Consider the following 12930-nt stretch of genomic DNA (forward strand, 5'->3'; position numbering starts at 1 on the left):
GCGCAACCAATTTCACATAGGTAAACGATCACGTATATGGAACTAACTCCTTCCAAACAATATATAACAATGGTGACTCGTCCCGCACCTAGATAGCTATATGGTGACTAGTCCCGCACCTAGTGATTGCATAAAAGCTCGAATTCATGTAGATATAAATGAAGAAGTAGTATCTTATATACCACAGATGGAAATTCTCATTTCCCAAACAATTCATAAAGACGAAGAAAGCATTACAATTCCTTTCCAAGCAATGAAAAGATTAAAAGAAATAACAGAACTTTCGTAATTCAAAGTTAAATAAATGCATGTAAAGCACAACCATACAATGCATGAACTTGTTAAACATAAACTTTGGTAAAAGAAAACAATAATAATCACAAAAAAGTTAAAAGTATTCCCACCTCTTTTGATGACAAGCCACGCCTACCTCGAGATCCATGATCCACTGGTTCATCCTCTGAATTGATCGTTGTTAATAGACTAACTGTTAATCACACAAGAACTCTAAGAAACTAGCCAGAATGGCTCATACAAGAATCATACAAGTCTATCTAATGGTTCTAAGTCCATTTATGACTTTACACCTATTCACTCTCTATCTTTAGCATATCTAAGGTTCACTAATTCAATTAAGTTGGTTCTATAGTCCATTAGTTAAGTCTTACGAATATCTACAACTTTTGTAGAAGAAACCAAAGGCTAATTCGGACCATAAGGGTCCAAACATTCAAAATATGAATACTAGGTCTAAGCCCAAGTCCACTAAACTGACCCCTTAATCTAAGGCCCGGTCCAACTAAGTCAACTAACGGTCAAGGTCAACTAACAGTCAACGTCCAAGGTCGAGTCAAAGTCCAGGGTCAAATAGTCAGAGTCTAAAGTCTAAATCGGTCAACTGAGTCAAAAAAACAGTTAACTAGACAACTAAAAGGTCTGAGTCACCTAAGCTTGTTGGTCTTGTGGAACTAACAGTTCAGTCTCTAACTACAACATTTCAACACTACAAGTTCCGGTTCTAATACACATGTAATGCATTTCAAACAATACAACCAATCCGTTACTTCATAATTCTAATTGTAAACGCAATTGCAGTTTACCTGCAATTGCAGCTTTGAGATTCACATAAACTATTATCTACAACTCTATCATCACTACTCTTCACAGACTGCATGACTGTTTCCCTAACTGAATTACCATTAGCACAAACAACTCCAGTTCTGCAATTTGAACCACACAGACAATGCCACTATCTCTAGCCACTCACATTCTCTGCAACTCCAAAAACATCACCACCTAACTGTCACCCTAGACTCAATTGGAGAGTCACAACTAAACTTCAATCACTCTTACAACTCAAACTAGTCTTGCCACTCAATCAAAGCCTCAACAAGTTACAACAGTACCCAACTCCATGTTCACCATATCCAGCTCTTCACTGCCTCAAATATCCTTTCACTGTAACATAATTCCTTATCCATTTTTATACACAACTATCAACTCTCCTTTATCAAGAGACCCCAACTCCATTTACACTCAACCTGCACATTCATATCCCCTGCCTACAATCAAATTCCAATAGTTGCATCTAATCCTTGAATTGCCTCAACTCAGTTTAATTCAACACAACCAATAACAGCTATGAAAACTCAAATCCCTGAATCATACACACAATGCTCAACAATAACATCCGCTTCCTTTTTCCCTGTAGTTCAACATAAGTCCAAAGTACATACCAGAACTCCATAACACTCTCACCAAGGTTATTCAATTCTTAGCTTAATAACCATATCATACAATCCAAAATTGAAATGAATAACTTAACTAAACTACAAAGAAGATCAATTACCTCAGATCAGTTTAACTCATACAGTTGATTCCATCATCTGAGTCAGGTTCTTCTTTACCTTAACAGGAAAACCCCAAACCAAACTTCGGTCATCTTCTTTGATTCAAAGTTGACCTCTAACAGAACAATCACCATCATCGATTTCATCATCTGAAACCTAGATTCATATGTAATTTCACTCGAAATCCTTCAACCACTAATTACCCATCTCAACTCGTCATCCTACAACATCAATCTCTTCTTCTAATTACTCTCTGAGTTCTTGTGATGAAACCCTAATTCTCCAATCCATTACCGTGAATCGAAATTCAAATAATAAGTTTTCTCTTTTACTTTAAATACACCAAACCCATCTTCAATTGATCGACTTCAAGCTCAAATCCACATAATTCTTCGATCAATTCCTAACTCAGAAACCCTAGCTTCCAATTCACTTCCTTCTTCAAGTCTGAATCAACCAAAGACAATAACACCATTACCACCAACTACAGTATGATCTTCTCCACCTTCTGTCTATCACAGAACCTCAATCGATCTCTCAAACACACGCAGAAGAAGAAGAGCAGGAGAGGAAGAGAAAGAACAAAGAAATTGAAGAAGAAAAAAGATGAATGAAAGAGAAGAGAAAAAGAAGAGAGTTATCTTCACATTGTAGAGATAAGGCCGACCCAATCTTCTGAGTCACCCACTTGATTTGACACGTGCAGCCACAAGGATTAGTATCCAAGATTACTATTTTACCCTCCATGCATTTCAAGTGATATCTTCTTTGCCCTATGTCCGAATGACATGTTCAAGTATTCCATCTCGTATAACTTTTCGATCCCTATCTGACGATACTAGTTTCGTATCTAGATCGTTGTTAGATTAATATCTATTAATTAACGTTCTTGTTAAACTAATCGAGTTATTATCGGCTAAATCGTCTCTTGACCAGTCTAATAACATTGACGAGCTTGAGGGTCCTTACAACAACAACCAGAACCAATAATTCGTTTTGGAAATCTGAGAGGACTTACTCTAATATACTTTCAAGAGAATCAACTAGACAGTCAGACTTAATCTTAAAAAAAGTATATCAAAGAGTTATATCTCAATTTCTCAATTCAATCCGCAATAAAGCAAATATGAATTTGCGAGCTCGATTGAATATAAGAATTAACTTGGACGGTAGAAAAAACCAATATCCAAGTATCAATCAATTTAATCAACAACCCAAAGGTCGGATTCACAATTGATTGAACTTACGTACAACCTGTGATATTTCAATTATATAAAAAAAATATAATGCTGAAAAGAAATAACACAGACACCAGAAATTTTGTTAACGAGGAAATCGCAAATGCAGAAAAACCCCGGGACCTAGTCCAGAATAAACACACACTGATTATAAGTTGTTACAACAATTTCCTACTACCTATTCGGACTAGATGTAATACCTGATTCAGCAAAAACTCCTAGCACAACACCGATTGTCTTTAGGAATTCTTCTCGTATATCTTCTAGCAGAACCCAAATATCTCTTTAGAAGATTCAACAACACGATTGATACGATTCAATTTTTGTTTGCACAAAACACCGATTTGATTTCCCTTTAGATGTAAATCAAGGTTTTGGAAATCTTGTGTTTATTTTGATAAAAACAATTACTAGGTAAAAGTAATATCAAAACAAACTTGTAGATTAGGGTTTTAACTTACAATCAGTATATGTACACACAAGGAGTCCGTGAACCTGATTTCCGTAAGTGAACTTGGGTGATTCCAAAGATCAATTTCCAAGTTAAGATAACCCTAATAATTCTACAACAAGAACAAATAGATAAATCTAGAGATATCTTTTTTAAAACTTTTATATCAAACCTAGGGATTATGATCAACAACTCTTGAATGGTTTTATATCAGAAGAGAAAACCTTAGAATAGACAAGAGGTGAAAAATCTAGATTACAAGTTGTATGATCAATCACGAAGATTAAATTCAACTCGGCTTTGTGATCCCCAATACAAAGACTTTTATCTCACTCTTATTCACGAAGAACAGAAGACATGGAAAACAACCTTATGAAACTTACACCAATTTTCCAAAGAGAATGAAAACGTGTAGCACTCACGAACCCTTTACTTATAGTGAATAAGGTAGCTTTAAATCACATGGAAAACAACTCATGAACTTCACACAACTCTGGAGGGACAAGACTTGGGCAGTGACTCAAAATCAACTTCTCTAAACCACCAAGAAATTTGATGGACTTGGGAAATTTTTCAAGTGACGTGCAACCTTGTAGGTACATCTTTTCCAGATTTGATGGTACTATATCTACAATGGTCAATGGGCATGTGGTAGAAAGATGTTACCGGTGTAGGGTTATCCCACAGACTAGAAAATTTTCCTCCTGACAAGTCCAAGACACGTAAATTAAATATAAAAAAATTTCTGGGTAAGGATTCCCTAGGACAATTCTGCCAGTGGAACCAAAGAATTCCACAATACAGGCAGCTAAAATCCTCTTCTATGCATGCACCTTCAAGAATCAGTATGTGCAATTGGTTCATATGCTAGAACAATTGGGGAGACCACATTGTGACAACTTGAAAACCGCATCTTCCATCGTGTTTTGCCTTTTCTGCCAAGGTGATTCCTTTTAAGAACCCTAAGAGTAAAATCCACAAAAAAAACAAGAACCAAATGAGAAAAAAACAAGAATCAAATGAGATAACTAAACTTAAAATTTGTACGATACCTCACAAAAGCTACAAATTGCCGGAAAAGGTAAGCTTTAAAACGGCCGATGGAATTAACATAAAAATTAAGAAAATATACTTGAAACTCATGTAATCTCTAACTTATCACGAATGAAATTTATGACACTTATCAACAAAAAAAGAAAGAAATGATTCAAATTCTCATGATATATTCAAATCCGATCAAATCTTGGTTGTATATTTGTATCTCGGCCGATTCGAAACAAGATTTCCTTTGGAATTTCGTCTCGGCGAGGTTATAAATTTTTCTCACCCTTAGGGCGATAAAAGAAATTCCTCCGGAATCTCAATGGAGATCGACTGTATTGGTGAGGATTAATAGTATATTAATAATAAAAACATCTTAACACCATTATTGCACATGGAAATTACTAAAATTCACTTTTTTATGACCATATATTATTTATTTATTTATTATATAGCCCCCAAAAAGATGGATGCAGCTCAAAAAATATATCATTTCTTTCTTTTCATTTTGCTTGCGGTTCTAATATGTCAAATGAGGAGGGGCACGTGACAATACTGCCTTGGCCGGATAATATGCTATTTTTTTTTTGTTGGTACAATCACGTTTCAATTCATTCAGACCAAAATGATGATTACATGAATGCTTACAAGATTATCAAAAACATTAAAATACAAGATGTCAAAACCCAAATACAAATGATGACACCAATTGCAAGTACATCGCGAAGAGAAAGAGCGATGAACCGCAAAGACATCCAATTTTTATAGATGTGGTAGTGATGAATGATGATGTGAACCGGAAACAATTCCGACCATTTAAAATGATTATCTTCTTCAATAAGAGATGGTCCAAACAAAATGGAGTATTTTGTCCAAAATCTTGTAGATCCAAATGAATCCGGGTGCCCTAAATTCCTTTTGTTGAAGATGAATCCAAAGCGACGTCGAGCAGAATCGTTGATATTCTTCATGAATCGAGAATAGCAAGCTAAGAAACACCATGGAGATTTGAAAGAATCCCGATTAAAACGAAGAAAAAATCGTCCAAAAGACGAAGAAAAAATCGCCCAAACAGCGAAGAAATGTGTCCATAGACATTTCTTCGTCCAAGAAAACGGGGATTTAGCGTTAAAAAAAAATTTGTCAGGAAATCCCCTGTTTTTGTCTCGAAATATTTACTGAGATTGATTTTTTTTATCACGAAGTTGTCTCAAATACCGCGTCTGGGAAAGTATTTCGCGATAAAATTGCGAACTGTCACGAGAAAAATTAATTAGCAACTAAAAATTATTGTCAACAAAAATCTCTTTCACCAACGAAATAAAATTGTCTGCGAAAGTTATTTTAATGACGGAAAAATTCGACAGTGAAGGGCATTTTTTTTTGCGGGCAAGATTTTTGTCGCATAAATGTAAATTCCAAGACAAACTAATTTGCCTTTAATGATAACTATTTAAGACCAATTAAATTGTCTCAAAAATGAAGGTTTTGTGTCAATTTAATTTTTCTTTAATGGTAACTATTTAAGACCAATAAAATTGTCTCAAAAACAAAAGTTTCGTGTCAATTTGATTTGTCTTTAATGATGACTATTTAAGACTAAAAAAATTGTCTCAAAAGCGAAAGTTTTGTGTCAATTTAATTTGTCTTTAATAGTATTGAAATTTTTTTTTGTCTCTAATTAATTTAATCAGAGACAAAATCAATAGCCCCTAAATATCAAATTTTGAGGACTGACATGTTCGTCTCTAAATATTTTTCAGTGACCAAATTTCTTACCTTAGAAAGAATTTTCGGAGACAAATTCCTCCTCTCCAAAAGATTTATTTTTTTCTCTAAATTTATTATTAAAGACAATTCATTTTGCCTTTGAAACGAACTAAAAATCCCTTTTCAAATCTAACCCAAAAAGACTAGATCTGAGCAAGAAGAATGAAGAAGTTCTAAAGGTTGTTTTTTTCTCTTCTAGGAGAAAGAGAGGAGAGGAGAGAGAGGAAAAAAATCTTCTTTCATGTTTTTTGCAACATAATATAAAAATATCTAATACTCAAAATGGGTATCAATTTATTGATAAAGGTCAATAATCCAACTATTATAAAGGCCAGATATATGAACTACTAATGATGCCTTGATTAATTATGAAGAACAGTAGAACCCCTATAATTTATTCCGCGATAAATTAATAAATTTTGACGGTCCGGATCGGGATCAACGTACTAAATTAATAATTCGCTAAATTTATAAAATAATAAAAAAAAATTAGCTTTCTATAGGTCCATTCGAATATATAAATTAATAACTCTCCAATTTATATAAATTTAGTTTTATATTTATGCTAATTTGGTAAATAAAGATTCAATTGTGACTTGGTTTTTCTTAAAATTGATGTCACATTGAATTTTATTCTGGATTTCTCTTAACATTGGAAGACTTTTTGGTGTTGTCGTTTCCTGATGCAATTTTATCTTGGATTTTTCAATATCTTTGCAGCTCTGATAGCTTCTTTACAGGAAGGTGGCTCTGTAACTACACTTTCATCCTCCACTTCCATATCATCACTTTCGTCTTTTCTCATGACACTCTCAATTATTTCTTCCAAATCTGAAATAATATTCTTTTGAGGGCGGTTTAAAAGAAATTCAACATCCATTGACTAAATTTTGCAATTCTCTAGTTCCTTTATTATCTAACACTTCACTTGGATTCTTTGATATGGTGTCATCCATTGGATGAATCTTACAATGACAGAAACAACTTGCAATGGAATAAGGTGTATTGATTCATTTTGTTGATTTTTTTTTAGAATTAGACAATATTTCGATAAACCAACTAATATATATAATTTAATAATTATTAATTTATGCGATTATTTAATATCGCGATAAATTGATAAATTTTACCGATCACGATAAATTTTACCTGTCCCGGTTATTTAAGGCGTCATTAGTTCAAATGAGAAAACCAAAATGAAACGGAAGATGAGAGCAGTGAGAGAAAACTGTTTGAGAGAAACCATTTTGAGGAGTATTTTTGGTTCTTAGAATCGATAAGGATTTATGAGGTGTGGAATTTTGTATTTATAAACAAGATGAAAGATCCTTAGTATTCAATTAAATCACAAGATCACAATGGATTTTGCATTAAGGGGAGAAATTATGGTGAAAATCTATGACGCACATTCAAGACTTGATACGTACAATTAAAGCTAACGGATAACATGAATCATGCACCTACTTCAAATATGTTTCTAATGACTAGTTATGCATGTAGCTATTGAAATGGAAGTCGCATTTATAGGATTACTCAAGCAGGTGAAAGAACTACTCCTCGAGTCGAGAGCGGAGATTGGTGCCCAGGTGACCGAATGAGTTCGTCAGGTGGAAACAAGTCCAGCAGGCAGCAACAGCTCATTGGAGTCTCCAAAGCATGTTTGGGCGAGACCTAGAGAACACGTACAAATGCAGCACTTTGAAACTCTTTCACTGGCGCTTTAAGATACCTTACCTTATTCTCACACAAACGAACAACTTTATAGATTTTTCTGTTCTATTCTAGTCTAGTCTAGATAGCCAAAAAGTAACCAAAAGTTTCATCATCAAGCATATATATCAATCGTCCACAGACTCTAACAAATTTCTACTTCAATGACTAGACAACTTCAGCAGGTATATTTAAGTAAGTTCAGTTGATAAAGATATATCTAGTCAGTGAGGGGAATAGCTTTAGACAGAAGCCATTAACATAAAGTTATTCTATACTTCAGGCCTACTCTCCTGGTACACTAGTTAGTAAAAGTACCATTTCAACAGGTTTTAGCTACTACCAAGTTTTAAATTCATTCTTTCAGCACTCAAGTTCTCAGGCAGAGCAAGAGTTACCACCAGACATGGAAAGAAGATCACAGGATTTGAGGAGTACTGGTACTTTGCTGCTGCCGATCATGTTCATGGTTCAAGTTGTACATCTTCTTGGTATGTTTTCTCATTAACCAACCAAAGATTCATTCTTTGTTTCCCTAAAGTACTTATTGCTAGAGTTTGATCATCGGTTATGCTTCTCTGCTTAATGCATATGCAGTTTCTACAACTGAGGCGGCAGATTATGCGATTCCGGTCACAAGCTTTTCGCCACCAGAGGGAAACACGACGTTCTTGGATGGCACGACATGGTGCATTGCTAAGCCAGGGGTGTCACAGGTTGATTTGCAAATAGCATTGGACTGGGCCTGTGGATTGGGATCAACTGACTGTAGGCCTATTCGATCAGATGGGCCTTGTTTTAAACCAGACACTCTACTCTCTCATGCTTCTTATGCATTCAACAGCTATTACCAAGTGAATGGGAATAATGATGTCGCTTGCACTTTTGGTGGAACAGCTACTCTTACTAGAAACAATCCAAGTAATTCCTGCCTATCTTATCATTTTAATAGTATTTACTTTTTACGATTTATTAGTAACTAAGATTTTGGGCATACTGAAATCTTATTAGGCATACTGAATAAAGACAAAAAAAGGATGTGAAATAACAAAATCAGGAATCCCCTTAACCAATATTTTTAATGACAAATCTACCTTTTACGTATTAGTGTTAGTAATCTGGATTAGTGATTAAAAATTTTGTTTAGTGATTAAGATAATTTTCAGAATTATAAAGGTTTGTTTAGATGAAAAAATTTGGGGAAAAAAATAATCAAAGTTTTTATTGAGAAGGAGAGAAGGAGAAAGTGAGAAATTTTTTCTTCTTGATTCAATGGAGGATGAGGAGGGTCATTCTTCATCAAAAAAACCTAGGAAAATACATATCAACTACAACAATGATCCACAAATGGCTGATTTCTTAGATTGTGAGAATGATTTTACACAAACTCAAACTCAAGATGATGATTTTTATGAGCCAAATCCATATGATGAATACATAGATGAGGAACCCAATGCTTCTAACACACATGTACACTTCTATTTTATGTTTAATCTCATTTTTATAGCTTGAAATCATCAAAAAATCGTATTTTTCATCATGCTCGGCGAACCAGGACTATGTTCGGCTTAAAAATATCAGCCGAACCCACTAAATTGATGAACAGTTCGGCTAGCTGAATTTGTTAACGTTATACGCCGAACCTTCATTTTCCAACTTCCAACCTATTTGCAAGATCCTAGTTCGGCTTATATTAAAGTCTAATAACAAGCCGAAATTATTCCTGAGAGTTAGGTTCGGTTCTCACTCTAAATATGGTATCAGCCGAACTATATATTTTTCCAAGTTCGACTCATATTCAAAAAATCACATCAGCCGAACATGATACTGATTTTCCATGGAACACTTAAATTCATACACATTTAGGGGTTAGGCTTTTTATTACATATGTTTTCTATTGTGCAGCCTTTTCATAGGATGAACCAAACAAAAAAAGTGGAAATTACTAAAAGTGTTAAGAAAGTGAAGTCTAATGATGGAGAATACCAAGGTCCATATTAAACTCATTAAAATCAATTAGATATTATCTTCAACTTCAAGAGAATGAAAAGACAAACACAACGCAAAAAGAATGAGGTCATTCCGACAACGGACGAAAAAGTTATGGCCAAAACAAGATCGAAAAACTTGAATGTGCAAAGAGAAGGTTCGGCTGATAACTCAACAACACGAGCTAGCCGAACCTAGAACCTGCAAATCAATATTTTCGAAGTGTTTACAGAGAGAGGTTCGGCTTGAAAGTGATCTAATCGAGTCAGCCGAACCTGACACTGTTATGGGACGTATTTAATACACATTTTGGGGTTCGACTAAAAATTGACATTTACGGTTTAGCCTCATAGACACTTTCGGGGTGAAATTTCAAGAACAATTCGGCTCAAAACTCAACTCAATTATCAGCCGAACCCGCTAATGTAACCGTCAAAAACCCTAAGTTTTTAGAAATTTAACCCATTCAATCCATGAAAAACAACAAATAAAAGATTGGGTTTGTAGGGAATACCTTCTTATCTTTATTTCAGTATTTGGAGCTTCAAATGGTTGAATTTCCGATTCAATTTCCGGTTCAATTATAGTTTTTACACCTTCATCTTCAATTGGTTCTTCTTCTTTAATTCATGGATTGGAAGAGGATTTAGAACACCTGACGTTTGCTTTTTTCTTTGTACGATCCATTATATAGTTCAATTTAACCGATGATCGAATTTTCACGAATCGATAATTAATTACAGTGATGAAAAAAAAAATCTGAGAGAAAAGGAAGGTGGTTTAGCTGGAGGAAGAAGGAGAGATGTTTAGGATGGTTTATTTTTTGATTTTAGGTTCAAGGGTATATAGGTAATTGAACTACCCAATAGACATCCCTTATAAGGTCACCTAGGATGGGAAAACTATTTTGTATGTCTTGAAGTTTTTCGTATGCCTAAAATCATATTTCTTTATTGTTTTGCCCCTTTAGTCTGATTCACATTAAGATTAATTACGGGTTAACATGTAGATCTCCTTTGATCCTACTAGCATTTTAAGCTTAATTACGTGTTAAAGCCTTTGATTATAGCACCTTCTAGTGAAATAGAGGTGAGCAAAACACCCAAATTCAACAAGATTCGCTCATTTTTTGTAGGTATATAGAGTTTTCTAAGATGCACAGTCCCGTAAATTTTAACTGTTATTTTTAAAGTTTTATTCAGAAAAAAACGACATCCAAAATATGAGATAGAAAGTGAGTAAATCTTTCCTTTATATGGTTGCTCATGTTTGATTTTTAAGTTTTGCGCTGATCAAATCATAATACTAACAATTTCTGTATGGAAAATTTTGATTTCAGGTTACGGGAAGTGTATTTACGCCTCATCACGGTAATCATGCACATCGATTATATATTCTGAGTCTTGGGACATAAGTACATTTAACGAATATCCAGTGCAGTGGATTAGGTCCCTCGAATCGTATATTTGACATCCACAAGAAAATTGCAATACCTGTCCACACTTCACTGTAGATATTTTAATCACTTTCGAATAGAAATTTGAATTTGGGATTCACTAGGAAAATAAATAGTTGTGTCACCAACATCCAAGTGACGTGTTTTTTTTTTGTCTTTAAATTTTGTTCTGGCAGGATTGCTTCTGCCATCAATAAATTACCATATTTATTCACTGTATTTTCTTTATGTTTCAGGCCGGACTCTTCCTCGCCATCTCTTTCACATAATACGACTTTTTTGTGGTTGCAAATTTTATGTCTTATACTGTTGGTTGTAAGAAATTGGAACTAAATGATGTAATTGAGTATTGTGCTTGATGTTTTTTTTTGGTAGTGAAAATTCAAAAATACTGAAAATTACTTAGAGAAACCGCAACATTGTCTTGAAATATGCACCAAAATATTCTTCCTTTTTTTCCTTTTTCTTGGAGTGCAATCTTAATCAGATAATTATTTCTTTCATTTCCATTATACTGATTTATTTGATCGATGAAAATTAAAGAGTTTAAAAATCTAAGACATAATCCAATGAAGGTCGCAGCAACAACGATGAGTGAGAGAACTTTAGTTTTCTTATTGATGAAAGAGATGATCTTCACAGGATTATTACAAATCCTTTAATATTAATCATACAGTTGACCTCACACACTCTTTACACACAAACACAAATACTTGTGACACACAAACAACTCACACTAGTATCATATCTAATACACCCCCTTCAATCTGATACTAGCAGCCAAAGTAACAGATTGAAAAACACAAAGTAACATCTACTGAATAGGAAAACTATTCTTCAACTGGAGAAAGACACCGAAGAATTTGATGATGAGGCAATAGAAGAAACATCTAACAGATGGCTAAGTAATCTGGAGAATGTTGGATAGCATAAACCCTTAGTGAATAAGTCTGCAATTTGATTTTCAGAAGCAATATGCTGCAATACCAAGAAGCCTTCATCCACCAACTCTCTTATTGTATGATATTGAATCTCTATATGTTTTGTCCTGGCATGAAAAACAGGATTAGTAGCCAAAGCACTAGTATTGTCACAGAGAATTAAAGCTGGAGAATCAAGTTTAATATGTAGATCGGCAAGAATATATTAAATCCATTTTAATTCAGCAGAAGCAACAGATAAACACTTGTATTCAGCTTCTGCAGATGACTTTGATACCGTGGGCTGCTTCTTAGAAGACCATGACACAAGATTAGGGCCAAAAACACACAGCAAAACCTGAGGTGGATCTTCTAGTATCTGGACAACCAGCCCAGTCAGAGTCTGTAAAAGCCTTCAAAGTACACAGACTACCTTTAGTTAAAGTAATTCCCAGACCTATAGTACCTTTTAAATACCTCAGAATTCTTTTGATTAGCTGAAGAT

The 12930-nt window shown here is 34.3% G+C and overlaps 1 protein-coding gene across 1 annotated transcript; it reads left to right on the forward strand.

Moving 5' to 3' along the window:
* The first annotated feature begins 8389 nt into the window (after nucleotides 1-8389).
* On the forward strand, nucleotides 8390-11940 carry LOC113285895 (glucan endo-1,3-beta-glucosidase 13-like). The gene is made up of 4 exons (XM_026534633.1): nucleotides 8390-8551; nucleotides 8658-8981; nucleotides 11389-11419; nucleotides 11742-11940. Exons 1-4 carry the CDS (start codon nucleotides 8467-8469, stop codon nucleotides 11836-11838), a joined length of 537 nt encoding a protein of 178 aa, XP_026390418.1. The 5' UTR covers nucleotides 8390-8466; the 3' UTR covers nucleotides 11839-11940.
* Nucleotides 11941-12930: the final 990 nt, after the last annotated feature.

The sequence above is a fragment of the Papaver somniferum genome, chromosome 6 (assembly GCF_003573695.1).
Source record: "Papaver somniferum cultivar HN1 chromosome 6, ASM357369v1, whole genome shotgun sequence".
Taxonomy (NCBI): Eukaryota; Viridiplantae; Streptophyta; class Magnoliopsida; order Ranunculales; family Papaveraceae; genus Papaver; species Papaver somniferum.

Excerpts from the sequence above, each read along its gene's own strand:
- LOC113285895 (XM_026534633.1), top strand. The coding sequence starts at position 8,467 with ATGGAAAGAAGATCACAGGATTTGAGGAGTACTGGTACTTTGCTGCTG. Across the intron at positions 8,552-8,657 it reads TCAAGTTGTACATCTTCTTG|TTTCTACAACTGAGGCGGCA; the intron begins GTATGTTTTCTC and ends ATGCATATGCAG. Across the intron at positions 8,982-11,388 it reads TCTTACTAGAAACAATCCAA|GTTACGGGAAGTGTATTTAC; the intron begins GTAATTCCTGCC and ends TTTTGATTTCAG.